Source organism: Frieseomelitta varia, unplaced genomic scaffold (genome assembly GCF_011392965.1).
Source record: "Frieseomelitta varia isolate USP_RPSP 00005682 unplaced genomic scaffold, Fvar_1.2 scaffold_912, whole genome shotgun sequence".
NCBI classification, from domain to species: Eukaryota; Metazoa; Arthropoda; class Insecta; order Hymenoptera; family Apidae; genus Frieseomelitta; species Frieseomelitta varia.
Window position 1 is genome coordinate 380832 of NW_025110715.1, and position 27472 is coordinate 408303.

General features: G+C 33.4%; 7 protein-coding genes across 13 annotated transcripts in view; 4 read left to right on the top strand and 3 right to left on the bottom strand.

The window, feature by feature from the left end:
- Positions 1–656: 656 nt before the first annotated feature.
- Positions 657–3634, top strand: LOC122537495 (chitinase-3-like protein 1). Of its 2 annotated transcripts, none has more exons than XM_043670695.1 (5): positions 657–801; positions 1784–1847; positions 2016–2677; positions 2772–3061; positions 3134–3634. In XM_043670695.1, the coding sequence occupies exons 2-5, from the start codon at positions 1784–1786 to the stop codon at positions 3555–3557; spliced, it is 1440 nt and encodes a 479-aa protein (XP_043526630.1). In that variant the 5' UTR covers positions 657–801; the 3' UTR covers positions 3558–3634. The 2 variants fall into 2 exon arrangements, with proteins under 2 accessions (XP_043526630.1, XP_043526629.1); XM_043670694.1 differs by having other exon boundaries at positions 659–800; positions 1781–1847.
- A 317-nt stretch (positions 3635–3951) lies between these two features.
- On the top strand, positions 3952–5023 carry LOC122537497 (40S ribosomal protein S16). Its single transcript, XM_043670698.1, has 5 exons — positions 3952–4019; positions 4117–4161; positions 4239–4370; positions 4597–4711; positions 4810–5023. Exons 1-5 carry the CDS (start codon positions 4011–4013, stop codon positions 4953–4955), a joined length of 447 nt encoding a protein of 148 aa, XP_043526633.1. The 5' UTR covers positions 3952–4010; the 3' UTR covers positions 4956–5023.
- Positions 5024–5233: 210 nt separating this feature from the next.
- LOC122537545 (nuclear export mediator factor NEMF homolog) lies at positions 5234–9061 on the top strand. Of its 2 annotated transcripts, XM_043670788.1 has the most exons (10): positions 5234–5383; positions 5473–5644; positions 5710–5912; positions 5977–7055; positions 7123–7303; positions 7371–7672; positions 7793–7952; positions 8029–8326; positions 8406–8668; positions 8747–9061. In XM_043670788.1, the coding sequence occupies exons 1-10, from the start codon at positions 5328–5330 to the stop codon at positions 8943–8945; spliced, it is 2913 nt and encodes a 970-aa protein (XP_043526723.1). In that variant the 5' UTR covers positions 5234–5327; the 3' UTR covers positions 8946–9061. The 2 variants fall into 2 exon arrangements, with proteins under 2 accessions (XP_043526723.1, XP_043526724.1); XM_043670789.1 differs by lacking the exon at positions 8747–9061 and having other exon boundaries at positions 8410–8653.
- LOC122537548 (serine/threonine-protein kinase VRK1-like) lies at positions 9037–11757 on the bottom strand. The gene is made up of 7 exons (XM_043670794.1): positions 11411–11757; positions 11211–11263; positions 11061–11130; positions 10681–10877; positions 10358–10571; positions 9603–10285; positions 9037–9521 (listed from the first exon to the last, which is right to left on the bottom strand). The coding sequence occupies exons 1-7, from the start codon at positions 11571–11573 to the stop codon at positions 9393–9395; spliced, it is 1509 nt and encodes a 502-aa protein (XP_043526729.1). The 5' UTR covers positions 11574–11757; the 3' UTR covers positions 9037–9392.
- A 245-nt stretch (positions 11758–12002) lies between these two features.
- On the top strand, positions 12003–15286 carry LOC122537546 (serine/threonine-protein kinase greatwall). Of its 2 annotated transcripts, none has more exons than XM_043670790.1 (5): positions 12003–12095; positions 12215–12446; positions 12538–14395; positions 14475–14587; positions 14914–15286. In XM_043670790.1, the coding sequence occupies exons 2-4, from the start codon at positions 12228–12230 to the stop codon at positions 14519–14521; spliced, it is 2124 nt and encodes a 707-aa protein (XP_043526725.1). In that variant the 5' UTR covers positions 12003–12095; positions 12215–12227; the 3' UTR covers positions 14522–14587; positions 14914–15286. The 2 variants fall into 2 exon arrangements, with proteins under 2 accessions (XP_043526725.1, XP_043526726.1); XM_043670791.1 differs by having other exon boundaries at positions 12031–12095; positions 12211–12446.
- LOC122537547 (proclotting enzyme-like) lies at positions 14633–18743 on the bottom strand. Its single transcript, XM_043670793.1, has 6 exons — positions 18429–18743; positions 16982–17295; positions 15985–16448; positions 15347–15621; positions 15112–15257; positions 14633–15040 (listed from the first exon to the last, which is right to left on the bottom strand). Exons 1-6 carry the CDS (start codon positions 18604–18606, stop codon positions 14876–14878), a joined length of 1542 nt encoding a protein of 513 aa, XP_043526728.1. The 5' UTR covers positions 18607–18743; the 3' UTR covers positions 14633–14875.
- A 3909-nt stretch (positions 18744–22652) lies between these two features.
- The window catches only part of LOC122537544 (protein grainyhead-like), a 195060-nt gene continuing 190240 nt past the window's right edge, over positions 22653–27472 (bottom strand). For 3 of the 4 annotated variants that reach the window (XM_043670786.1, XM_043670785.1, XM_043670784.1), the window contains exon 15: positions 22653–26695. In XM_043670786.1, coding sequence (XP_043526721.1) covers positions 26410–26695 — 286 coding nt within the window. In that variant the 3' untranslated portion in view covers positions 22653–26409. The remainder of the gene's footprint in view (positions 26696–27472) is intronic. The other variant, XM_043670787.1, reaches the window with a different exon arrangement.

Genomic DNA, 27472 nt, shown 5'->3' on the forward strand with positions numbered 1-27472 from the left:
GTATATGTATATATATAAATAAAGCAAATACCTGAGTTTTGAATTATTGAGTCTTTATACAAAAAAATATATTTATAATCTCTCTTTCACTAATCCTAAGAAAATTTTAAAGCAAATATTTGTATTTCTTATTGTCTTCCAAATAAAACATTCGATTATATGTGCAATTTTTTAATTAAATATTTTTGCACATGAAATTCGCGGGAAAAGTATCACCCTACAGTAAAATCATGATTCATATTTGATTTAGGAACAGTTAAAGATTTGCAAGTTCTTTGGAAACAATTGATAAGTAAGTAATGCAAAGAAATATATGCGAAATGATTTGTTTTCAAATTATTTGTTTTTTGTATCATTTTATATTGCACATCTTTGAATGTAATATTTAAAATTTTCACATTTTTGTTATGCACTATCAATGATTTCGTAATTATTGCATACGTAATTTTTGCCAATTTTATCATAATCTTATTCGTACAGAAAAACTAATATTTAGCATAGTCAAACATCTGTTGGCCATTTGTAACGATTGATAAACTGCAGATTGAGTGGATACTAAGAAAAAAACGTGAACGGTGATAATGATTCATTTTGATAACACATACTGATTGCAATCAGAATCTAGTATATAAAGGCTTGGGTTGAACAAGTCTGATAAAAAAATTCTATTCGATATCTGATACACGATAAGTGTATTTAAGGTACTTGTTAAAAGTTAATAGACAATAAGTCGCCTAACATCTACGTAGATCCTAGTCAATAGTTGAAACAAGTGGAAATTGAACTTTGTAATTTTGACAGGTAATATTTTTATCAAACTTTATTTCACGTTTAATATCCCCATAGTGTTGTATTTGGCAGTAAATAAAAGTTCGATTTATTGTGTTAGTTTTGAAATCTTTTAGCAAAATGTATTAAAAATTCTTCATCTTCTTTCAGAAATAATCTTTGTTATTTGTCACAGAACTTTTATTTGATTTAGCATTATTTCAATTTACTTTTATGTCAAAAAAATAATGATACGATAAAAGTTCAATTTACTATGTTAGTTTTGAAAACTAGTGAAATATTTATATTGAAAATTTTTCGCTTTCTTTTAGAAATAATCTTTATTATTTGTTATATCTATTCATTATCCGGTTCAGCTTTATTTTTTTCCTTTTTTGTCGAAAAAGTAGCGATGTGATCTATCGCAATTTTTAATACATACACACCTGTGTCAATTTAAAGACCAAAAGTATATTCGAGAAACAAACGTGATGTTTAACTTCCAGATTTTCTTTCAAAAAAGTTTTTTATGTATTTTATCTCCTCAATATCTATTTTATAGTCCTAAAGTTCAAATGAATCTTTATAACTGATCATAATTAATTCTCATTGAATGACGGACAGATATAAAAATTTTTAATGTGCATTAATAGATCAACATATTTATGTTCTTACTATAATCCATATTCATTTAAAACAAAAAATTAAAAATCAATATAAAAATAAAAAATTTTAATTTATATAAACAAAAGAACATGGTGAGAATTTTTAATACGTTTCATAGTAAGCTCACTTCAAATTAATATATTACTATCCGAAAACAGAAAAATATAATTTTTATCGATTGCTCATGAAATGTCGGAAACATAAATATTCATTTTAGAATGTATTGCAAACGAAAACCACAAAGTATGTTGGCTACACGCGTAAGTTTTCCCGAACTTGTTAGATTTTTCGTTCTTTAGATTTTCAGTGATGAAATTTTAATTATTAATATTTTTAAAAATTATTTCAGATGTCGAAGACAGTGTTCCTGTTTGTATTCTTATCCTTCGTCATTTCAATCACGAATGCCGATAGTAAATATCAAAAATTTCTGATAAAACTAACGTTATCCTTAATATGTTTATTTTTAAACTTTATTATCGATATTGTTAATTAATTTTGTAATCCTAAATATATTCTATTTTATTTAATTGCAATAATAGACAATTTAAGTTGTAATACTACCTGTTTTCACTATCCAGAGAGGATCGTTTGTTATTATGGTAGCTGGGCAGCTTATCGTCGAGGGCTTGGACAATTCGAAGCGACCGATATAGATCCAACTCTATGCACTCATATAATCTATACTTTTATTGGTATTTCTCAAGATGGTAATGTTAAAATATTGGATTCATGGCTGGACCTACCAAATGGTCGAGATGGTTACGGAAAATTTACCAGACTCCGCGAGCGAAGTCCAGAAACTAAGGCATTGATAGCAATAGGTGGTTGGAACGAGGGTTCCCAGACGTTTTCTGAGGTCGCGGCAAATGCTGATATACGTGCACAATTCGTCCAGAATGTGATTACCTTCCTGAAGGAATACAATTTTGACGGCTTTGATGTTGACTGGGAATATCCGAACCAGCGTGGTGGCAAACCAGCTGACAAAGAGAACTTTGTTATCCTGATGAAGGAATTAAGAGAGGAATTTAACAAACATGGTTACATCCTTAGCGTGGCGGTCGGCGCAGCCGAAACCTCTGCCTCCAAATCTTACCTTATTTCAGAAATGTCGCAATATCCTCACTTTATTAATTTAATGACCTATGACTTCCATGGATCGTGGGACAACTTCGCAGCAATTAACGCTCCGCTATACGCTTCTTCTAGGGAGTCTGGAGATGAAGTTAAACTCAACGTGGTAAAATCGCACTCTCGATTATTTTCAATTTTTATTGATTAAAGTTGATGACAAGGTATTATTGATTTGAATGTATGAAACATTTACGTTTTAGAATTCGGCTGTTAAATATTGGCTTGAACAAGGCGCACCAGCTAACAAACTTGTTGTTGGTATTCCCGCTTATGGTAGATCATTTACTTTGTCGAATCCTTCGTATAATACAGTAGGTTCTTCAACAAATGGTCCTGGGCGACCTGGTCCTTACACACAAGAAAGTGGCATGCTCGGTTACAACGAAATCTGCGAGTATGTTAAACAAGGATGGACCGTACGACGTGAACCTGAACAACATGTGCCTTATGCTTTCAAAGATAATCAATGGGTTGGATACGACGACACTATGTAAGTGTTTGCTTATGGAAATGTATGAGAATAAGAATAATAATATAAGAGAATAATATGTTTAAATTATAGATCTGTTGAAGAGAAGACTAAGTATGCTATGTCTATGGGCCTTGGTGGTATGATGATATGGAGCGTTGAAACCGACGACTTTCGTGGTACATGTGGTGAAAAGTATCCACTTCTGCTCACTATAAACAGGGTGTTAAGAGGATATAATCCTCCTCTAACTTCTACTACTACGAAACCTAATACTAGTGCAGCAACTACAACAAAACCATCAACTACAACACCGTCATCATCATCATCATCATCGCCGATTTTTGTATGCACGCATGAAGGCTATGTTCGAGATTTAAAAAATTGTTCAATATTTTATTATTGTCAAAAAGTAAACGACAAATATGTGGCGAATAAATTCTACTGTCCATATAGTCTTGTATTTGACACAACGATTAATGGTTGTAATTACAAATATAATGTTCCTGGTTGTTAGACCGATGCAAATAGATACGTGATAGAAACATGATATATTTCTATATAATTCTAAAAATATTTTAATAAATGATTATTTAAAAAAATCTTATTGTTATTCTATAAAACGAAACTAATATTATTACCTGTGGTTTTTCTTTCAACAGAACTATATATATATATACTCCTTTTATAAATAATAAGATCATCCGGAACGAAATTAAGAATTAGTAAAATATAGATATTTTTTTCTATACAAGTTTATTAATCATAAAATTTATTTATATAAACATTTATATGTATAAACCTTATGCAATATTAATCATAAATCTTATTTAATCAAATCTATCTCAAGACATTTGTATATTGCGCTTATAACCGGAAGTCGTTTAAAGCCTAAATTTGACTAGTGTAGTTTGTATCGAAAATATCGAGGTGTTACCCGATAACTTCCTTTCTAAGCGTGTCTACTAAAATGCAGAAGGTGGGTTTTTCATAGTGCAAATTCTATAAATTTTCCGTTTTTTATGCAAGGAAAATATTCATTTTCACGCCAAGTTAATATGTAATTTTGTTTTCAGAAACAAAAAGAACCAATTCAGTCCGTTCAGGTCTTCGGACGCAAAGTAAGTGTTAACTGCCAAAAAATAAGAAAGGTTATGTTCCGGCGTGTTCTTCTAAGTGTGTACATTTATATTTACAGAAAAGCGCAACTGCGGTCGCTTATTGCAAACGAGGCCGCGGCAATCTTCGAGTAAATGGGCGTCCGCTAGAATTGGTTGAACCTCGAGTATTACAGTACAAATTACAAGAACCCATTTTGTTGCTTGGCAAAGTAAGTATTCAATAGTACGTCAATTTTGTCGTCTTTCAAAAATATCTAAGAGAATAGTGTTTCGAATGACAAAAAAGAAGTTTTTTCCAAGTTTTCCTATGATGCTCTCTTATTCCGAAAATGATTATTTATGATTATCAAAATAACAGTACTGATGGGACACTTTGTATTTACTGCATCATATCTTTATTTAATTAGTATTATGTTTGTTATATTTCTTGTACAGGAAAAGTTCTCTGGAGTCGATATTAGAGTAAGAGTGAATGGTGGTGGTCATGTAGCACAAATTTATGCTATCCGTCAGGCTATTTCTAAGGCTCTTGTGGCATATTATCAGAAATGTAAGTATTAATGAAAGATTTAATATGAAAAATATTAATATTAATATTAAATATAAATGTATAAGATATTATGAACTATATGTATTCTTTTTTTTTAGATGTTGATGAAGCTAGTAAAAAGGAAGTAAAAGACATTCTTATCCAATATGACCGTACGCTTCTAGTTGCTGATCCAAGGAGGTGTGAACCAAAGAAATTTGGTGGTCCAGGTGCCAGAGCACGATACCAGAAATCTTATCGTTAACATCTGCGAATTTCACATTATATTTTATTCATGTTAATTGAATAATTGAATAAAAAATGTAAAAACAACTTCTTGCATTTATTTGTATATTTATCTCTTGTTTTGTCAAATATAGCATTTCATATAATAAAAATTTTATTTGTGAAATGTATATGTTATAAAATTTATTATTTTTATTATTTTATTATTTTATTATATTTGTAAAAAAATGAAAGTTGCACGTATTCATTTATGTACGCATGCGCATATGTATGTGTTCTATGTTTAGTAGACTACACGTAACTGAGTTGCACGCAACGTGAAAGTTGATCATGACGTGAAGATCATATTTTTTCAATAATTTAAGTAGAAAGGAATAATATATGCATAAAAATGAAAACAAGATTTAATTCTTATGACATCGTTTGTACGATAAGTGAGCTACAAAAGTGAGTAAATATTAAAAATGTTATTTTTCAGGCGAAAAGGTTAGGAGGTGCAATATTTTAAATATTTTCACGTCAATTTTAATATTTAGGCTCATTGGTATGCGTGTAAATCAAGTCTATGATATTGATCATCGGACATATCTTATACGTTTTCAACGCGGTGAAGAAAAATGTGTCCTACTGCTAGAATCTGGTAATAGGATTCATACAACGGCATTTGAATGGCCAAAAAATGTAACACCATCAGGATTTTCGATGAAAGTACGTTACAAGATTTGTACGATTTATTCAGGAAACTATTTATCTGTTATACATTACTATTATAGATGCGTAAACATCTTAAAAATAAACGACTTGAGAGTCTTAGTCAAATAGGTGTAGACCGAATGATTGATTTGCAATTTGGAAGTGGTGATGCAGCATATCATATAATTTTAGAATTATATGATCGTGGAAATATAGTATTAACAGATTATGAAATGACTATTTTAAATATTTTGAGGCCTCATACAGAAGGAGATAAGATTAGGTAAGTTATAATGCAAATTGGACTTGTGTAATTATGAATTATTAAAGAAACATGCAATGATCAGGTTTGCTGTTAAGGAAAAATATCCGATGGATCGTGCTCATCAAAATACAATGCCACCAATAGAAAATATACAGGAACATCTACAGAATGCTAAAATAGGAGAAAATTTGAAAAAAGTATTAAATCCACTTCTAGAATTTGGATCTGCTGTAATTGATCACGTTTTATTGAAAAGTGGATTCACATTGGGTTGTAAAATTGGCAAAGACTTCATTGTTGCAGAACATATGCCGAAATTAATTCTAGCATTAGAATATGCAAATGAAATGATGGACCTTGCCAGAAAAAATGTTTCTAAAGGATACATTATTCAAAAAAAAGAATTAAAACCAACTGCAGATAATAAAGAAGACTTTATCTATACTAATATTGAATTCCATCCATTTTTATTTGAACAGTATAAAAATTATCCATACAAGGAATTTGATTCTTTTGATGTTGCAGTAGATGAATATTTTTCCACAATGGAAGGTCAAAAATTAGATTTGAAAGCTTTGCAACAAGAACGGGAAGCTCTTAAAAAATTAGAAAATGTAAAAAAGGATCATGACCAAAGGTTGATGAATTTAGAAAAAACTCAAGAATTAGATAAACAAAAAGCAGAATTAATTTCTAGAAACCAAGTTTTGGTGGATAATGCCATATTAGCTATACAAAGTGCTCTTGCAAATCAAATGGCTTGGCCTGATATAAAAATGCTGTTGAAAGAAGCAGCGAGTAGAGGAGATCCTGTTGCATCTGCAATTAAATTATTAAAATTAGAAATAAATCATATTTCTTTATTGTTACACGATCCTTATCAAGACAGTGATGAGGAATCAGAATTAAAGCCTATGTTAATTGATATTGATTTAGCACATACAGCTTTTGGGAATGCTAGAAATTATTACAATCAAAAAAGATCGGCAGCTAAAAAGCAACAAAAAACAATAGAGTCACAAGATAAGGCTTTAAAATCGGCAGAGAAAAAGACAAAACAAACATTGAAAGAAGTACAGGCAATTCACAGCATTAATAAACTAAGAAAAATATATTGGTTTGAAAAATTTTATTGGTTTATTAGTTCTGAGAATTATCTTGGTAAGTTATTAAAAGGATGTATACTATTTGTGGTAATAGTCAGTAATTTTGTAACTTGTAACTATAGTTATTGGTGGAAGGGATCAGCAGCAAAATGAATTGATAGTAAAGAGATACCTTAAATCTGGAGATATATATGTTCATGCGGATTTAACTGGTGCTAGTTCTATAGTTATTAAGAACCCAAATAATGGCCCAGTACCTCCAAAAACGTTAGCTGAAGCAGGCACAATGGCTATTGCCTACAGGTATATATAAATACTTATATCTTAATAATATGCTTTTACTATAAAAACATTATAATTGTGATATTAGTATTGCGTGGGATGCTAAAGTAGTAGCAGGAGCATGGTGGGTAAATAACGATCAAGTATCTAAAACGGCTCCAACTGGTGAATATCTTACTACTGGATCCTTCATGATTCGGGGAAAAAAGAATTATTTACCACCTTGTCAATTAGTCATGGGATTAGGATTTTTATTTCGTTTAGAAGAAAGCTCAATTGAAAGACACAAAAACGAGAGAAAGGTCAAAATTGTTGATGACGAAAGTGAGCACACAGATTCTCTTATTGAAGAAGATAGAGAAATCGAATTAATAGAGGATTCTGAAGAAGGTAAAATATTATATGATACAACTGTGTAAGGCGTACAGTAATACTTTATATATAAATGCATAATGAAATAAATTTCACCATTATTAATTTATATTTTGTACTTAAATTTAAATTAAATAGATGAACAGTTTGAAAATAATTTAAATCCTATTCAAGAGGAGTCTAAAGCAGATTTAATTATGGAAGAAAATAAAGGAGAAAATCAGGACGTTAGTGATGAAGAAAATAATTTATCTCAGTTTCCTGACACACAAATTAGAATTGATGTTTCTGGTTCAAAGTAAGTTTTATGACTTATATGTTGTAATTTAACTATATTATTTATATAAATAATATATTGAAATAATATATTATAGAGTAAAATTACATATTGACAATAATCAATCAAGAGTAACATCAAAAGACGATTTAGATGTAATTTACTTAGGTGATGATAAACCCGTAATAATAAATGCTACAAATAAGCAAAAAAATACTGAAGTAAAACAGAAACCTCTTCCTAAAAAAGAAAATAAAGAAAAAACTGAGATAGAACCTAAAAAAAATGATCAGATTGTACTAAAACGAGGACAAAAAGGAAGATTAAAAAAAATGAAAGAAAAATATAAAGATCAAGACGAAGAAGACAGAAGATTATCTATGCAAGTTCTTCAAGTAAGTATTCTCTTTTAAAGATGAATGACATTTATATTACTAAAAAAATAGTTTATCATAATAATATAATGATTCTTAGTCAGCAGGTGCTGCAAAAGAAGATAAAAAGAAAAATAAAAATAAAGATCCATCTGGACCAAAGCAACAAACAAAAAAAAAAAATACGACAAAACCAGCTTCTCTACCAAAAAATACTCAAATTGTAGAAAATATTGAGGAAGATACAGGTCCAGGGCCTGAAGTAGATATGTTAGATCAATTAACAGGAAAACCTGTTGTAGAAGATGAATTACTATTTGCTGTGCCGGTGATAGCGCCCTATAGTACTGTATTGAATTATAAGTAAGTTAAATCATTTGTTTTTATACAATATGATATTAAAATTTTTTTTTATTATATATATATATATAATTTTTTTAGATTTAAAGTAAAACTAACGCCAGGTACAGGTAAGAGAGGAAAAGCAGCTAAAACTGCTATGGCTGTATTTATGAAAGATAAAGAAATCACTTCAAGAGAAAAAGACTTATTAAAAGCTGTGAAAGAGGAAACAATAGCTAGAAATATTCCTGGAAAAGTCAAAATAAGTGCACCACAGATACAGAAGCTTAAAAAATAAATAATAAATTTAAAAAAATACAATCTATAAACATCGTTAATGATAAACATGTATTTGTATGTATATAGAATAATTTACTTGTACAGAAATTACGCAATAAAATTTTTTAACTAATACTTCGTTTGTTAAAAATCTGAACATCGTCGTATTTTTTATTCTTACATAAGTATGCCAGATTAATACTATCAGTACATTTTACACATTTTGTACAATTCTTTATCATTCGGTTATATCAAAATAATATATATTGATTTCTTTGAGTAATACAAATTGATACAATACCTTATATAAATTATAAAATGCACTTGCAAATACTCCTTTTGCATAATCAACGTATCAAGTTTTACAAATTTTGCTATAAATACAGTAATGTACATTTATCTAAACCAGATTTCTATACGTATAAACGCATTTGAAATGCACATATTTATTTCACACTTATGTTAATTATGTATTAAACATATCTTCATCAGAGGTACTTTCATGGATTATTACATTTTTCGATTGAATTTTTGTACTTTTAAGCGCTGTATTTCGAATATTGATGGGCCGCGATTTAGTACCTTTTGATACAATCTATGCAAACAATATATATAATAATAATGGTGATAAGTTAAAAATAAAAATGGTAGTAAATTAAAAACATGCATACGTTACCTCTGGTTCAGAATCTGATTCACTGATGCGATTTTTATTAATTCTTTTCTTAGTTCTAATTGGACTCTTTCTAGTTGGACTCTTCTCGTCATATTTATTTACAGAACTGGTAACCTTTCGTGATTTTTTGACTATTTTTATATCATATTCTTCATCAGATTCAATTTCATTTAATGCTAGTTTAATATCGTTTACACCACCGCGTTTTTTGTCTATTACAACTCCTACAGTACTATCATCAAGACTACTTACAGGAGTTAAATTTTTTATAGATTTTATGCGAGGACTTTTCCTACTCTTTTCAGTTGTCTTTTTTACTTTTTGTGAGCTAGATTTTGGAATTATTTCCTTGTGAGAATTAACATCACTTTTAAATTCCAACTTTCCATCTGGTTTATGCGATAATTGTTTCAATCCTTCTATTAGTATCTTTTTAAATTTTTCATAGTCCGGTGTTTCATTAAACTTTATACTTGCTAGTAAAGTCATATATTTAAGTATGGTATTTGGAACTGACCCATGAAAAGACTTATTTAAAAATTCTGGAATATTATCAAATGCTTCTTCCTTTTTCTTTTGTACAGTAACTGGATCTGATAAGTTTTTTTCCCATAAAAGTGAACTACACAACCATTGAATCATATTATAACCCAAAATTTCGAAATCACCACGCATCGTTGGCACTGAAATGTAAAAATATATTACTAAAATTATATTATTTAATATATTAAATTTTACAGAATGATCATAATTACCTCCCATATGAGCATCTCTACTAGTATATTCAATGGTTCCATTATGTGCCTTCTTTGGGTCTAGTTTATATTCATTTTTAGTGGTATAATGAGAAGCCAATCCAAAATCTACTAGATAAACTTGATTTTGAGATTTTAGATCTAATAGTAAATTCGATCCTTTTATATCAGCATGCACGTATGTTTTATAATGAATATATTCTAATACATTTATCTAAAAATTTTTAGATATAATGTAGAATGTAATAGTTCAATTTAAAAAGTAATTGTTTAAATGTATTAATAAACTAATGAATTAAACTGTTTTTTGGATTGCCTCTTACTGTTTGTAAAGCTACTTTGTATACTGTGTGTTCTGGAAATCTTCTATTATTTGCTTCAAATAGCTTCCATAAATCTGTGCCATACCGATCCATTACTACAAATCGGTATTTTACTTTCTTATATTCATGACTACCAGAACCAATGTATCGAGGCATACCAAGTGATGTCAATTTCTTTTTGTTTTTCCAGCTATCAACTAAAAACAAATATTCTACATAATATTCTAATAATCTCACATAATATTCTTTCTTTTTCTGTATCAGTTTGTTACAAAATATAAAGTAAGATCAATGAAATAAATCTACATATAAAAATAATTTATATTTAAACATTAAAATTTAATTAGTCTAACTTAAATATTAAAATTTAACTAACTTACTTTCACTTGACTTGGCATTTCTCATATAAAAATGCATTTCTACAAATAATGGTCCATTTCCATGTGGTTCCTACAATTTTGAAAATGTGAAGAATTTCACATAGAAAATTCATATTTCTAAATAGTTAGAAATCACTAACAGAAACTTACAATTTTAATTACATTAATATATTCCTTTGGAGTTTTTCCATTATAAGGTGCAGCTATAATTGTCATTAAAAATTAAATGATTATTCTTATTGTATATGTTGTTTATTAATGTATAGTAAATAATGTAGATTATAAAAACTGTATTTATTATAAAAAATATAAAAATCTGTAGAAATAAAATGTTAGGAATGAAAATATACCAGAATAAATTTCACCAAATCCTCCGACACCGATCGACGTTCCAAGGATCCACTGTTGTTTTGCCAAATCTGTTAATATTTCACCGGCAGATATTGGATCTGGCAATTTATATGCATTTGCTGCCTTTTTCTTAGGTGCTCTTTTTACTACTTTATCAGTCATTATGAGGTTATCAAAAAGTGAATAGAAAATTACGTGATGTTCACAAAGGAAATAATACACAGCTAACAATAATTTTAGTACTATATAATAATATTTTAATAAACTGACAAATTAAATGTAAGTAAATATTTTGTATGCTAAACACAAAGCAACAGCTTCTCGCGCAGAGCTACTATGAATACAAAAAAATTTAAAGGCGGGAATCCGAGGACTTCAGTGCAACCGTTTCAAAGTCACGGAAGTTCCTATGAACTTCAGTGCATTACAAAAAAATTCATCGAATGTGAAGCGTAGTAAATTTAAAATCGGTATTTTCTTAAACTGTAGTGGAAATTCTGTTAGTTATTGAGTACGTTCGATTCAGATTGTATAACATTAATTAGTAAAAAAGAGTTATTGTTGGCGGTTCTGATTATCTCAAGCCTCTTGAAGTATGCAATGTATTTATCACGGATGTCCAATTTCAAATATGTCAGATGACCGTTAAAGTTAATTTGTGTATATAAGTGAAAAATAGAAAATGTAAGAGAGCAATGAATGAAACTTCATTTTTTTTGTGCTTCTGAACTATTTTATACGCCAAATATTCAATATTTTAAGCTTTATTTACGTAAGTTTGTAATTCCTTGGTTTTAAGTTAGGTTACTTTTTTAAATGGAAGAAGCGGCGATTGATCCGCCAAATTCACGTCTAAATAGTAATGACCAAATTAATGAAACGGACGACGAAAATTCTTGCACAAATTACAATGATTCAGAAAATGAACGTGAGATTTTATATGGGGAATGTACGCCACAACAAGCATCAACCAACAGACAGATCAATAATTCTATCTTTAACACCATATCTAAAATTGTTAATCCAACAGCAAAGGTAAATATATATATAAATATATTATTATTTAATTAGTATTATTTAAATATCAAATTTGACTTTGCTATTTATTATTATACTTATTGTTCAGGTACCAGAAATTCAAGATTTTAAAATTGTGAAACCAATAAGCCGAGGGGCTTTTGGCAAAGTCTTCCTTGGATATAAAAAATCAAATCCTGAGAAAGTATATGCCATCAAAGTAATGAAGAAAAATGAGATGATAAACAAGAATATGGCTTCACAAGTGATTATTGAGAGGAATGCATTAGCTTTAACGCATAGTCCATATTGTGTACAATTGTTTTATTCATTGCAATCTGTTAGTAGCATTTATTTAGTAATGGAATACATGGTGGGTGGAGATCTTAAAAGCTTGGTTGGTGTATATGGCTACATGGAAGAGTCCATGGCAGCTTTTTATACTGCAGAAGTATGCCTTGCTTTGGAATATCTTCATTCTCATGGAATTGTACATAGGGATTTGAAACCAGACAATATGCTTTTGTCAAAAGAAGGACATGTCAAGCTGACAGATTTTGGACTTAGTAAAATATCTTTGCACAGAGATCTTGAAATATCAGATTTAGTTAATTGTACGCCCAGTCTTTGCGCTAGAACTCCTGGACAACTTCTCTCATTGACATCGCATTTATCTTTTGGTTCTGGACAAAGATCCACCAGTGAATCAAATCTTAGTGATAAAAGTACACCTGGTGTTAATTTACTTTCTGCTTTGCAACAAAATTGTACTAGAATGCAATCATCACCAAATTCAGCGATTTCTTCCTTTGCTACATCAGGAGATTATTCCCGAGTATCTGGTGTTACTCCTTTCCAATCAGCAGAAGATCTTCATTTAACTGAACGTGTTGCCGCTAAGAATACCGACGAAGACCAAGAAAGTAGCTCTGGAAGTTATCATACATGCGAAGCGTCTTCAGCAAATGACCAACTTAATCAAAATTTGGAAGAGGAGGACGAATCGACGTTAGAAGCTGAACAGTCTCAACAACAGCTTCCTCATACTAGTCCGTTAAGTACATGTATGAGTACACTTACCAGAGGCGCGAAACGAAAAAGAGGTGCAACAGGAGCTACAACTGGTTTAACGTGTGAATTAAATGCATTGGATTTGCAATTTGACAAAACGCCAAAACGAAAGAATCGTGGTTGCATATTTTCTAGAAGTCCAATCAATTCTAATATCTCCGAATCGTTAAAACAACCGAATACTAGTACTGATATTACTAGGGTACAAGAAAGTGGAAGAGTTGCATTCAGTACACCAGTTTCGTTTACAAAACAGAAATGTTATAGTGAAGAGCATGAAGAGAAACGCGAGGAAGGAACCGCACATTTGGTTAAGACGACGCGATTTCAACTTCCACCAGCTCTCACGTCATATTCGGCTCCCGAGATATCTATAAACGATATTTCGGATAAACAGCGATCGCCGCAAGATATATCACCTATAAAAACACCAGCGAGTTCCAGTAATTGTTATACACCTTACAGAACTCCAAAATCGGTAAGAAGAACTGGTAATAATCGATCAGATGACCGCATACTTGGAACACCTGATTATCTCGCTCCAGAATTACTTTTGAAACAAGGTCATGGATGTGCGGTGGATTGGTGGGCATTAGGCGTATGCCTGTTCGAGTTTTGCACCGGTGTTCCTCCGTTCAATGATGAAACACCACAGGCTGTATTCTCCAATATTCTTGCCAGAGACATTCCTTGGCCAGAGGAAGAAGAAGCTTTGTCAATGACTGCTGTGGAAGCCATAGACGCGCTTCTCACTCTGGATCAATTCGAGCGACCTTCTGCGCAAGAAGTGCGTGCTATGAAACTTTTCCAGGATTTTCCCTGGGACGAACCACTGAAAGCAGTACCGCCTTTTATACCACAACCTGATGATAATTATGATACATGCTATTTTCAAGGTAATTTTAAATTGTACAGCTGATTACAATGAATAATAACGTTTGTTCAATATGTAAGTTATTTCTGTTTGTTTTTTAGTACGGAATATTATGCAACATTTAAATGTGAGCAGCTGTGACACATAATATTCGAAGTATCGCAACAATGGGAAGATCAATATGAGGCTCACTTTATGACAGGAATAACATAATGTAAAAGTTATTATAGTATTTTTTATATAGTTACATATGTATAGTACTACAAAATATTTTGTTACAATTTAGAATTTTTGTATAATTACTTATCTCCGGATAAATGTTATTCAATAATGGTTCATAAAACGAATTGTACAGAAATAAATTATTTTAGGTCGCTTTTATTTATGTAAAACATCTTCAGTACTCTACGAATCTCGTTATTTTACATGTTGCTATGCAGAGTTCGATGATGCGAGGGTGACAAATAACAAAATATTTTATTAAGTAGGACTAATGTATCTCCTAGCTTGAGTTTGATTTCAAATTTTTGTGAATCCAAGGCAGGAAATGCGTCACTCTGGTGTAAACACCGGGATATTGACCTTTGCCACATCCAATACCCCAACTGACGATACCCACTTGTGTCCAGCGGCCGTCGTTCACCATTAAAGGACCACCGCTATCACCCTGTTAAATGGAATATATGCCATGAAAAATTCAAGCTTGATAATATAAAAAAATAATTTTATAGTACAAACCGAACAAGAATCTTTTGCAGCTCGTCCCGCACACAAAAAACTGTCCACGATACCACCAGGTGCTGCTGCACCGTATTTTTGCCTGCATTCACTGTTATACCAAATAGGTATTGATACTTTTTGCAATACTGCTGGTTGTGGCCCACCTTGAAAATTAAAATGTATTAAAATTTTATTTTGCTAAAAATTATAATTTTTATGAATATAGTTTTAATCGTATAATTTGGTGTCTTACTTTCTCTCAAGGAGCCCCAGCCAATAACCGTACCAGTTCTTCCAGCGTACAGCTGCGAGCCACTCGGCAGGCAGATGGGTCGAATTTGTTGCGTGAATGGAACAGGTTCACTGAGGGTGAGAAGTGCGATATCGTTATATAGGGTACGTGAATTGAAACCCCTATGCCTGACCACTCGTCTCACCCGTCGTTCAATATGTGTGATCTCCGTATTCGTCTTGATATTGTAATCTCCCAGACGGACTGTTAATCTCGCTACGTCCCAAGAATTCATGCTGGAAGTATAGAAATTAAAATTTAATTGCATGTTTTATTATTAAAGAACTGCTTAATTCTCTAACTACTAATACACAAATGCGTTTTACAGATACTGAGCCAATAGACAAAAATACCAAATATTTATAAATTTTACTTATCGGTAAAATATATCTCTGGTTCCCTTTGAAGAGTTATCTGTTGTTGATTGTAAAGGAAGATTATCAAAGCAAGATCTTGATCTTAAATTATAAAACTTTCTATTAAATAATCCTACACTATATAAACAATCCTCTGCAGAAATAGGAACTATATAAATAAATATGAAATACGAAAATCAGATGATTTCGTAATAAGATTTCGAAATCTTTCAGGGTACTTACTTAGCAACGCAATGAGCAGCAGTGAGAATATGTTTATCGTCAATGAGCGAACCACCGCAAAATTGTCGTCCACCATTGAAGAGCGCGGCGATCCAAGGCCACTCGCCAAGGATAGCATTCTGACCGCCTACGATCCGCTCTTGATCCTGAATACCGTTCTTCGCCCCGCATTGAGACGTGTCGGTGTTTGAAAGAATATTCAAGGGTTTCTCGCTGGTGGTTGATACGATCAATGGCCACCTGGCAGGTTTCTTCGTTGGCCAGGTCGTCGCGACACCAGGTTTTTTCGATGTTGAAACTGGTTTTATGGTAGAGAATGTTGGTAATTGGAATGATGGATGAGTAGGTAGCGGTGGTATGGTGTGATCAGGTGGATGCGTTGGTATCGATGGTGGCCAGGAACTTGGTCCTTGTGGCCTTGGTTTCACGGTCGTATTTTCCTCTTTCTTGTCGACGCTCTCTTCCTGAAACATTGAATGAATCTTTATGAAACATTAACAAATAACCGGTTTAATGAGAGTAACGTAGTAGCGATGAAAGTTTATACAGGCTTCAAAGCGAGAAATGACTAGCTGTGAATTGTACGGTAATAAAGCAGAGTCGTAAAAATCCGTTTGCGAAACCGTATTGTGCGATAGATATACCTGAAATGTGACTTTCTACGTTAGATGGAACATTTTCGATTCGGGTCACGTATTATTTTTACGAGTTCCTGGTAACTAACTAGGATCTATAATTCCATTTGAGAAATCGTTCGAAGGTATCAACGTGGAGAAAAATTTGACCTCTACAATATATTTTGTGTATTAGACTGTCAATTTCTATGCATTTATGAGGAATTAATTATTCATTACTATTTAGAGAGTAAAATAAAATTTGATTTCCAGTCTCCTTAGTCTCCAGTTATTTTGTAGTCGTGTAAAAATATGAATTTGCATAAGCGTGGTCTATGGTCTATTATAAAATGATATTTGTAATTATGTATCAAATTATTTACCTGAGTATTTTCTATAGTAGGATCTTGAGTGTTATCTGGCAGTGGAGTAACGACTGGAAGTATATTGGAACAACAAATTCCAAAATTCATCTGCCCATTGTCTCGTACATAACTACAGGTGTCGTAAACACCAAGAACCCAGCCATCAAGCGCGCTTAGATCAGGAATTTTGAAATATGGATAGCACTCTTTGAAGCTTGTGCAACGACCAACTTCGCCTTTCGACGTCAGACAGGAATCGCTATTGGAAACTCCATTCCACAGGATACCACGACCGTCTCTCGCTTTGAATCGAACATCTGTATCACTGGCAGCTAAATAACGAAATGATACGTTTGAACTGACGAAATTACTCTGTCAGTCAGGCACTTCTTTTCTAATGGTAATTTCACTCGTCTTTTTTCAAGTCGTTCGTGATTGGCTTACGAACATGTTTAACAAAGAATCTACTTACATCAGGAATACAACAGCAGAACTGTGTTTACATGCGTGCACGAACAACGTGTCTGACAAAGAATGAGACATCGTCTACCGTTGTAATGAATGCAGATTGTTTGTGTCGTGTAATGCTACGTATGTATCTGCGTGACATGTCCGCAAGAAAACGATCTAATTGACACTTCATTGAAGTTTTCTATATTTTATTATGTTGTTTCTTTTTTTTTTCATTAACTTTCGTTTTACTGACATATATAAAAAAAAGTGTGTACCGTGTCATCAGACAGTCATACTAATTGCAAACGAGATAAGAAGAAAACTTATTTTATTCAAAATCAACATAAAATCAGTTTTTAAAGTGACCGATCGAGACAGTCGTATCACAATAGAATTCCATCCAGATTCTTGTCAGCGAGTTCGCTGACCCACAGGCTACACACAGGTGCGCACATACGACAATACGCACGCCTGGAAGACTTCCGTTCGCCGTGTATGGAACGCGCGCATGATCGATCACACATGTCGTTACTCGATCGTTCGCATGTATCGTTATCATTGCGAAGAGCAAATTTGAATGCCAGCCTGGTGTCGTGCAACGAACTCGAACAAGTTCCCTATCTCCGTTCTTTCACTCACAAGTCCTTCCAAGTGATTGATAGCCAGTCATCAATGAAGCGTTCAACAATGCCGTGAGAGATTAATTGACGTTAATTGCTGCTGTTCGTTACTCCATCTAAACGTCTTTATACAGCTATATTGTATACTTTATACAATGAACTGTTATTATTTTATTAAAATTGAAACAATCTCTTTTTCAGTTGGACGTTCTACGGTTCAAATTACAGTAAAAGACGACTGTGAACCAATTAAGAAAGAAAATGCATTTCTTTATTTTTTCAATCAGAAATTTAATAACGTGGAGCAATTCCTCTGAAATTATTGTCTATTCATTTTGTTCGAATTGCAGTGAGTCGAACTGTACAAATTCAAAAAATCATCCGTCACTCACCGTCGATGATCACCGCATTATCATCTTCCTCCCCTTGCTGGACCTCTTCGAACGATGACTCGAAAGCGGTAGATTTACTCTTCGGATTGGCTTCTATAGTACCAGAGATGGTTATAGCAGTCTGTATGACGAACAACAATAGCGTCGTTAGTGACGACGCTCGATGTCGTCGGTTCATTCCCAGAGAAACGGAAACAAGCGAAAAAAGAACGCGCAACGAGGAAGAGTACAAGTGTTCGAGGCCCTGTGTTATCGGTAGGGATCCAGAGACTGACACTAAGTTGCTAAGCTGCTGAATAGCCGGTGCTCGTGCTTATAACGGGCTCGTCCTCCCCTCTCGGTGGATCGGTGCTGTTCTTTGCCCCCGGTAGGTTCTTGATATGAGCCACGGGACACCATCGAGTTTTTCTTCTCTCCTTTTAACGAGCGTGTGAACACCTCGAGGCATCTGCGTGGAGCACATCGTGAAGAAAAAGGGTGGGCGAACCTCGCGATGCCAGAATCGGAGCTGAAGATATGTTAATTTTTGGCAGCTTGAAAGGCTTCGGTCCATCCTGATTCGGTCACGCGATGTTTGTCTTATGTGTTCGAGTACTTCTCCGGGACGCTTTTTTACGCTTCGTGATACAGTGGGAACCACGAATCCTCTTTGTAAAAATTCTTTCTTTTCCAATTTTTTATGAGATATTGTCTGTTGTATGTCAAAGTAATACAACATTCGTTTATAACGTTACACGATAAAAATTATCATTATTAATAATTTAACTTGTAATATCCCCAATATAAATAATATTTTATTTTTACGAACAGATTTCAACATCTACAACATATTGGGATAATACAAAGGATAGCTTTGTCGTCGTATCAAATTCATCAGATGGAGTAGTGGTTGGCCAACCAATCGTTCGATTAATGACAACGGAACAGCTGTCAATCGTCCACGAAGAGCTCATTTTACAAAATCAGACAACCATCTTTTCTTCCCGGTATAATGAATATTCCTACCGGTAATACGATTTATTGGTTCGGTTCGACGATTGTATCTAATTTCTATGTTCGGCAACGGGCAAACTATACTGTTAGAATGTACGATATGAATCAGGAATATATAATGGAATTTGAACGACAAAATTCGTTCTGGATCGCGGTCAAGGCGATTTCAATAGAAATTTGCTGATTATGTAAGTGGTGTGGCGGGATCGGCTCAACTTTGATTTGTGTCGTCGCATGAATCTTAGTGCTGATGGTGAAATGTCGAGTTCATAGGCATTTATATAGAGTACGATCTTTGTGTTGGCCTTGAAGAGGCCGAGGAGAAGGCTGCACGTAAGGGACGGCCGTGAACTTGCCAATCGTGTGTTCCTCGTGCACCATCGTGAATGCCAACCTATGCGTGCATTTCCCTCTGACCACAATGAATGGAATTTCTTCGAACTTCGCGTGTACCGCCTGCTTGATATCGGTCAGATATCTTTTTATGTTTTTTTTTTTTTTTTTAATCTTAATCTTAATGTTTGAACATCGCAGGATAAGAACATAATAAATTTCTTTCGCTTAAAAGATATCGACACTCTTAAGTCTGCGAGACTTTTTTAAAAACATATTTATAAAATGTTAAATTTAAAAGGATGCCTACAGGATCGACAATTGAGATTAATTGATCTTCGTTTTCAGATATCTTTTGTACGATCTTTTGTTAAATTTATCTGATATTAAATTTTTAAGGTTTTGGAACTGTCACGCTGTTTTATATTTGAACAATTAACATATTTCAGTTTGATGATTTTATTTAGCGAATGTTATCGTGGAATATTTGGAATATTGGAAGAAACAAATTTGTGCTAATTACGAAGTAATCTATCTGTGTACTTTATTAAACCTTTTATAAATCTTGATTATAAATTTTTTGCGCTGATTTTCTAAATTTTTAATTGTATTTAGGTTGCAAGCCGTAAGATGATGTTTTTGCACAAAAATGCAATACGAGGACAGTTATTCAGAAAAAAAGAAATGAAAGAAGATGATGCCAATCCTTAAGATGCTATAAACTTATTTGTATTTTTGCATTCCCGTTCCCCAATTTATAAACTTTGCATTCTCGTTCATCGGAGTGCCCCATAAAAAGGTAAGAGAAGAAAACAAGGTAAAGTTTTACTTTTTCTACTGTGAACTTCTCGTTCTTTCTTCGAATCCAGGCTATTAATAATTGACGACGCGTCACCGAGTCGTTCACCGTACTTAATCTGCGAGTCATCTTTGATTTTTAGCACTGTTTATAATACAAATGAAATTTGTAAAATAACTTTTGGCAATATTTTTAAAAGATATATTCTATGGCATATGTCAAAATGACATAGCTTTGAATTGAGTTAAAAATTCTTCATTTCTTTAACCAAATATTTTCTAATATTCAAATTTATTGACAACTATGCTAATGAATTGCAAGAAGAAAGTCTGAAAAAGTGATATCGAATCAGGCTATTCTCTAATATTTGAAACTATTGATGGAAAAACACTTCGCGCTATTGTCGTTAGTTGTTAGAATTTTAATAACATTATAATGATTCACACTTAATTGAGAACCGATGTAGTTTGAGGAAAAAAGGACAGAAAGGGTCTACTTGTTTCACGGTTACATGGAATTCGTTTCGACGTAACATTACATCGTTCCTTGTTCCTGACTTACAATATTATTCGAAGAACCTTGTTATTTCGAGAAATATTCGCTTTCCTTTAAACATCTAATTTAAATATTTAAAAGATTTAACAATTTTTATTAATTTGATCAGATTCCGGTATTAAGACGCAACAACATCCTTATTGAAATTGCTCCAATATTTGTGAAGGAAGTTAATGGAAGTTCATTGACCAACACACAAATGATAAACAAGTTTGTAAGATGTACATATATGCTTATCATCGCATACATAAAATTTGGTTCAAGATTTTACATTGACGCCACCATTGGATTACGGTGCCTCTCCTCTTGGAACATGGAAACCGGTTGCGTTAGGGCTACTTTTTATTATGTTCCCACAAAGTATTAAGACACGGCATTAAACCATCCTTTTCTTCCAATTCTCAAGCGGGTCCCGAGAGAATTAAAAAATCTGTTTGCAGTAAAAATGTTTGCAAAAAAATCCTACGTGAATTCAACAAGAAATGTTTCGAATGTTTCTTTGTGAATATTTTTACTATAATTTTGATTATATGAAATTGGAAGGAAGGGAAATAATTGTAGCAGATATGTAATTTCAATAATTGCATGAAATTGAGATCACTTAAAGGAGTTGTACAAATGAACAAGCGTCGTTAATTTACGTGAAGGCCAGTGTCCCATTACAAGGTCATGTATTCCCTGATAGACGATCATAGTGTCTACGCACACTGTAGTCTCACGACTATAACGTGTGTATTAGCGTATTAAATTTATGAATCGTATTTAAACTTATGTAAATTTTATAAATTCAATTACAGGTGGCTATTGAATGTTTGACTTATTGCTGTTTAAAGTGGCAATGACTAAAACGCGAGATTTTATTCGATAAAATCATGTTCATCAAGATGTAGAAACTTCTTTCAGGAGTTCCTACAACATGACGATTGACAAAAATTGTTGTCTCATACATTAAAGAAATTCCATCTTTGTGACTGAACGATGTAAAAATAACTTTTAGTTGCTTAAAATTCCGACACCAAAAGCGGGCAAATTACTTGGAAATTTTATTTGACCCTTTTTGTGCTGGTCCAAGTTTATGGCCACTGCTTTGTGTCTTTACAAATGGAGACGGACATCAATTTTTTTCTTTAGAACATTTCATAGCAGTTCTCTTTTTATATAGAACCGTGATATTTTAAGAGATTATAGAGGCAGGGGAGAAATATTTTGCTTATTGATAAGAATGTTTTTTATTTTTAAAATTAATACGTGGCACATATTTACTGCATACATAAACATTCAATCGATTTTCAAATGCTTTCAGATTCTTGACGATGATCCTGGCTTGAGAAAATTTGATGTTAATCTTGACTTTGAAGCTTGAGATGTCTTTTAAATGATTTTGACACGATCTTCTGGTGAACTTGAATTTTTAAGAATCTTCAGAAGACTCAAGGTAACTTTGGATAACGTTTAGATGATACTGCGAGACTGTAAACGAGTTTAAGATCTCAAAGTGCCCTTGTCTTGATTTTCAATGCAAGGGACAATAAAAAAACGCACAATTTATAAAACGTACTAATATAATATTTATTGTTTGCAATAAACAGCGTAATATAATATCACCTCTGGCACAATCTCACGATGGCAAGACAACGCGAAAACGGTATTATATTTCGATATTCTCGCATCATTATCTGTTCCGCAATTTGTCTGGCTTCACGATCCTCTAAAACAGTATACTGCGCGCGTTCAGCCTGAAATCGGCTGGTTTTCAACATTCTTCCTCTTACACCGGGTACATTTCTAACAAATAAGGCGAAGCCTGTGGATTCGTTTCGCATCATCGTTTATGTCGTTTAATTACGATATCGAGACGGCTGGGAAACGATCACGAGAGGATCACATGCTCGCTTTTTTATATCACCATGCACTGTTAACACGGACGACAAAAAAAAAAAGAAAAAAAAAAAAAGATTCTAAGAAAGAATTGCCGATTCAACAAACAATTTTACTACACTACTCCGACGCTTATTCACCGATCTTCATTGAGGTCTTCTCGTGATTGTAACACGGCTGCCTTTCTTGTTGTATCATTAATTAATAATATTAATAAAACGTAAGGGATTATAAGGGATGATACGGTAGCAATAAAAATCGTACATCGACGAAATCGTTCGGACGCACACACGACGAATCTCTCGCAAGATTCATCTGTACATAAATGACGGAAGTGATTATTTGGGCGATCGGAGGTTTATCAGGATGGATAATAAATTTATGGTGTGAGGTTCGATGTGGGCGTAGGGGATGGGCTAAGGAAGATATCGATTACGAATAAAAATGTCATGGAGCAACAACTAACAATCATCGTAGATCATATGATACGATTCTCTTCCTCTCTCTCTCCTCGCTCTTCTTCAGGCACACTGATCTCTTCCATTCATTCTCATCGTCACTTTCGCTCTCGTATTATTTTTCTCTCTTCCCTCTTTCGATCCGATCTACTCTGTTCTACTCTCATTCTCGCACCATGAATACACGCATCCCTTGTATAAAAATAATAATAATCATAATTATAATAATCATAATAATGTACGTATTACGTAGCTCTAGTCAATAGAATCAAATAATATTAATAATAACTATATGCTGTCTTGTAATAGATGTAACAAAATATAGTACTCGTATAATAATATGCATTTTACAAGCGTATTTTGATCCTTGCTTTGATATCGGTATCGTGATATATGTATAGACTGTGTATATGAATTAAGTATCTCTTCCTTTATTTTTGTGTCTTTTCACGCAAGAACAAAAATAGAGACAAGAGTGTCGTGATCACGATGCTTTCTAGTCCAGTCTAAATGAGAACTAATTGCTGATACTCTAATAGCTGATGAATGGTGTATATGTGCGCGTGTAGATGTGTACGTGTATTTATCAGCGTGAGCTGATTGATTTTACAGTAAAAATCACGCGACGTAAGTGACGACTAAGCGGTTCGCTTTCACCAGTGGCACGTTAATGTTGTTTCACGTTAAAAAACAAAAAAANAAAAAAAAAAAAAAAGAACGATATATAACCACAGGCTATTGACAACTTTTATATCTTCGTTCGTTTCAGATCTACGACAATGACGTTGCACTGATTAGAGTCAATGATTATATTCATTACGTATATTCTGTCTTTTTTTTTTGCCATAATCAAGATAAACTTGGGTTTCATGGGGCTTACGTGATAATTGAACCCTTTGAGAACGAGATATATAAACAATTTTGAATTGAAGTTAAAAGTAATATATTTCGTGTTACATGAATTTTAAGAATCTTTTTTACAGTTCTTTATCGCTATTTTATTAATATGTTCTTTTCTTTTTCAGTTTTATACATCAAAACAAAGAGCTGTTCTCAAAAAGTTGCTTAACGTTCGAGGAAGGAATGTTTTCCTAAGAAACTTATTACAGATAACCAATATAGCGTAATTATCTGTATTAGTCTATCCTAAATATTGCAATGTTCGTTGCAATGACGTTTAACGTGACGACTCTATCGGATATTTAACGTACCTACTAATCTTCTAAACGTGCATTTACTTTTCTCTCTTCGTGATCGATCTCGGCGAAAAATAAAGAAAAACAAAAAAGAAGAAACATTACGTATTTCAGTGAGAGTAATACTTGCTCTTTGTATAATATCAAAGGATCCTGGGATATTCAGAAGGATTCTGGAATAATAGCAAAGTACCTAAGGGACACTTAATCGATGTGTTACACAGTTTTACTCGGATTCTCGGTTGGCTCGGTATAAATAACACACGAGATACAAAAAGTGGATAGTTGATGGAAGAGGTTGAGCTCTTTGGATCAACCTGACGTGCTGGGAATGTAAAGGGAGAGTGACCTTCGAATGTGATATGACACTATCGCCTCTGCTCGAGAATCCTAGTCAAGAATCAGACAGAACTTACAATATCGCTGAACGTTGTATGAGCGTAAAAACTACAAAGAGATTAAAATGCTCGATGGCACCCGTCTATCTTGTAATGGCGACGTTCAAAGTTACGTCTTTAGCTCTACGTAAGTACAAGTCTCATGGTATAAAATAAGCTTGTTTCGTGCACGTCGACCGACCGAAACACCGATCATCGGTTCATTTAAAAACGTATAAACAAGAATTTAAACTTTAAAACCGACGATACGATAGAGTGGCATTTGTTTTCCATATACATTTACACGTCATACGTATATATGTATATATATATATAAAACATATATATATAAATCTATAACTTAATCTTTAACGGGGGACAGGGCGGGAATTCCTTAAATCAATTTTGATTGATTTACATGTAGCCATGGCGTTTTAATTACGACGCCAACGGTACTCTATAATCTAACAACCATCGATATAAATCGTTCACAAGTGAAAACAAACAAGAAAAAATATATATAAAATAACGAATCGCCTTGTATGGCTAAAGATATATTTCCTCGTAGTCTTGTGCTTCGTACTGAAGACATTTACATCAATACAGGTTTGTCTGATGATATATTTCATGGACACAAGCTACGCTTTGTTTATAGATTATCTCTGACCAAGAATCTTGATACTCTTTTTTTAGAAGTACTTCTACGAAGAATTTGAAAGATACAAAGCGAAAAATGAAAACTATGGTAAAACTTTGTCTATCTCTTCGAGATCAAGTTCGATCGATCGATTATCACCTCGTATCCACGAAATTCTTTACATCAGTGAAACTTGTTTGTCGTTATAAAAACAGATCATTCAAGACGTTGCACAAGACAGGACAATCACTATCAACTAACAATCGTTTCTTCCTATTTGTTGTACAGTACAAAGAACAATTCCGAGTATCTTTCTAATATCTCTCAGTTCGATTACACGGCCAAAATTGTTTCTCCTCTCCTTTCCTCTCTTCTTCCAACTTCTTTATGAACGTATCCCTTAAATCCAAGCAGGAGTGAATTAGTCACTAAATCGAAACATCTTCTTCCACTTCTTTCTCTTCTTCTTCTTCTTCTTTTCTTCTTCTTCTTCTTCTTCTTCTTCTTAACCAGCACTCGAGTTTTTTTCCTTCGAACGGCTTCTTGAACGCAGGTCCCTGAAGAGCTTCCTCCGGTCAAACTGTTCTCTAATCAATTATTCTTTCACATTGCACCGTGTCGCTGATTCCTCGCGACTATCAACGGCTGCTTTTGTCCCTCTCAGGCTTATTTATACAAAACGGTGAGAGCCACGTACGGTAATTGTATTTGTTTCGTTTTATTATTTCTTCGTTTTTTCTCGCGACACGGACGGTTCACGTGTTGCCGGTTTCGTGAACGTGCGTGTGGCCGTGCGCGGAATTCGTAAGTGGTGAATGAGCTATATGAGCCGGCGACGAGGGTAGTTCGATCAAAGTGACGTCGTATCCCGCTGTGGCAGGTGGATCTCCTGGATCACCAGGATCACCTGGCGATCCAGGATTGGCTGGATTACGCTCGTTGCTCGGGTCTGGGTTTACTCTGGAGTGGGTTACCTCTAGAAGGAACAGGTCCTCGTCCACGTAATATCGGATCATGTCGTCGTCAATTTTCGCTGTAATTCTGCAACAGGAGGAGAAAACCATGATTAAACATTGGAAATGATGGGGCAAGAGTGACTCGAGGTTACCCTGCTTAAAATCGAGGGACGGAGTTTCGACGAGACACGATAAATAAGCAGCGAAACAGAGAAACACAGTATTTTTTGGAAAAAAGAATTCAATGATTCAATATAAAATTATTGAGCGGTACAAAATGATACGAGAGGCTTGGATTTTTTTTCTTTTTTTTTTTTTTTTGGTGTTTCGTGTTAAGGGGCAGGAAGCAATTATGTCGCATTCTGTTTGGGCTTGTTTTCGTTTCGTGTGACGATTGCCATTTTAAGCAGAGTACAGTTAATGGGTCGCGTTCGTGATACAACAGCTTTGATATTTTTTTTTACAGGGAGAAGAACTTGGAGTATCTGCAAGTCTGTCGACCGCGTCAACACAGTAGTTCCAAAGCCACCAAAATGAGCTAAGAGCGAACCAAAGTAAACGGCAAGCAAGGCAATATAAAAAGGAAAGAGAGAGAGAGAGAGAGAGAAAGAGGAGAATGAAATAAGAGCACACAAAAAGCATAGCTCAAGCGAATGGAGTACATGATGGGTTTGAGAGGTATATAGGCATGCATTGGTATACTAGACAAGGCGAGGTGTATACTTAAAGAAACGAGTAAACAAGCATGCGTGAGCGATCGTGACAGAAGAAAAATAAAGGACATGGGAGAGATTAGTGGATTAACCTAGTGGAGAGTCGAAGGAGACACACGATTTGCTCTGATATTAAGTCGGTGTGGCCG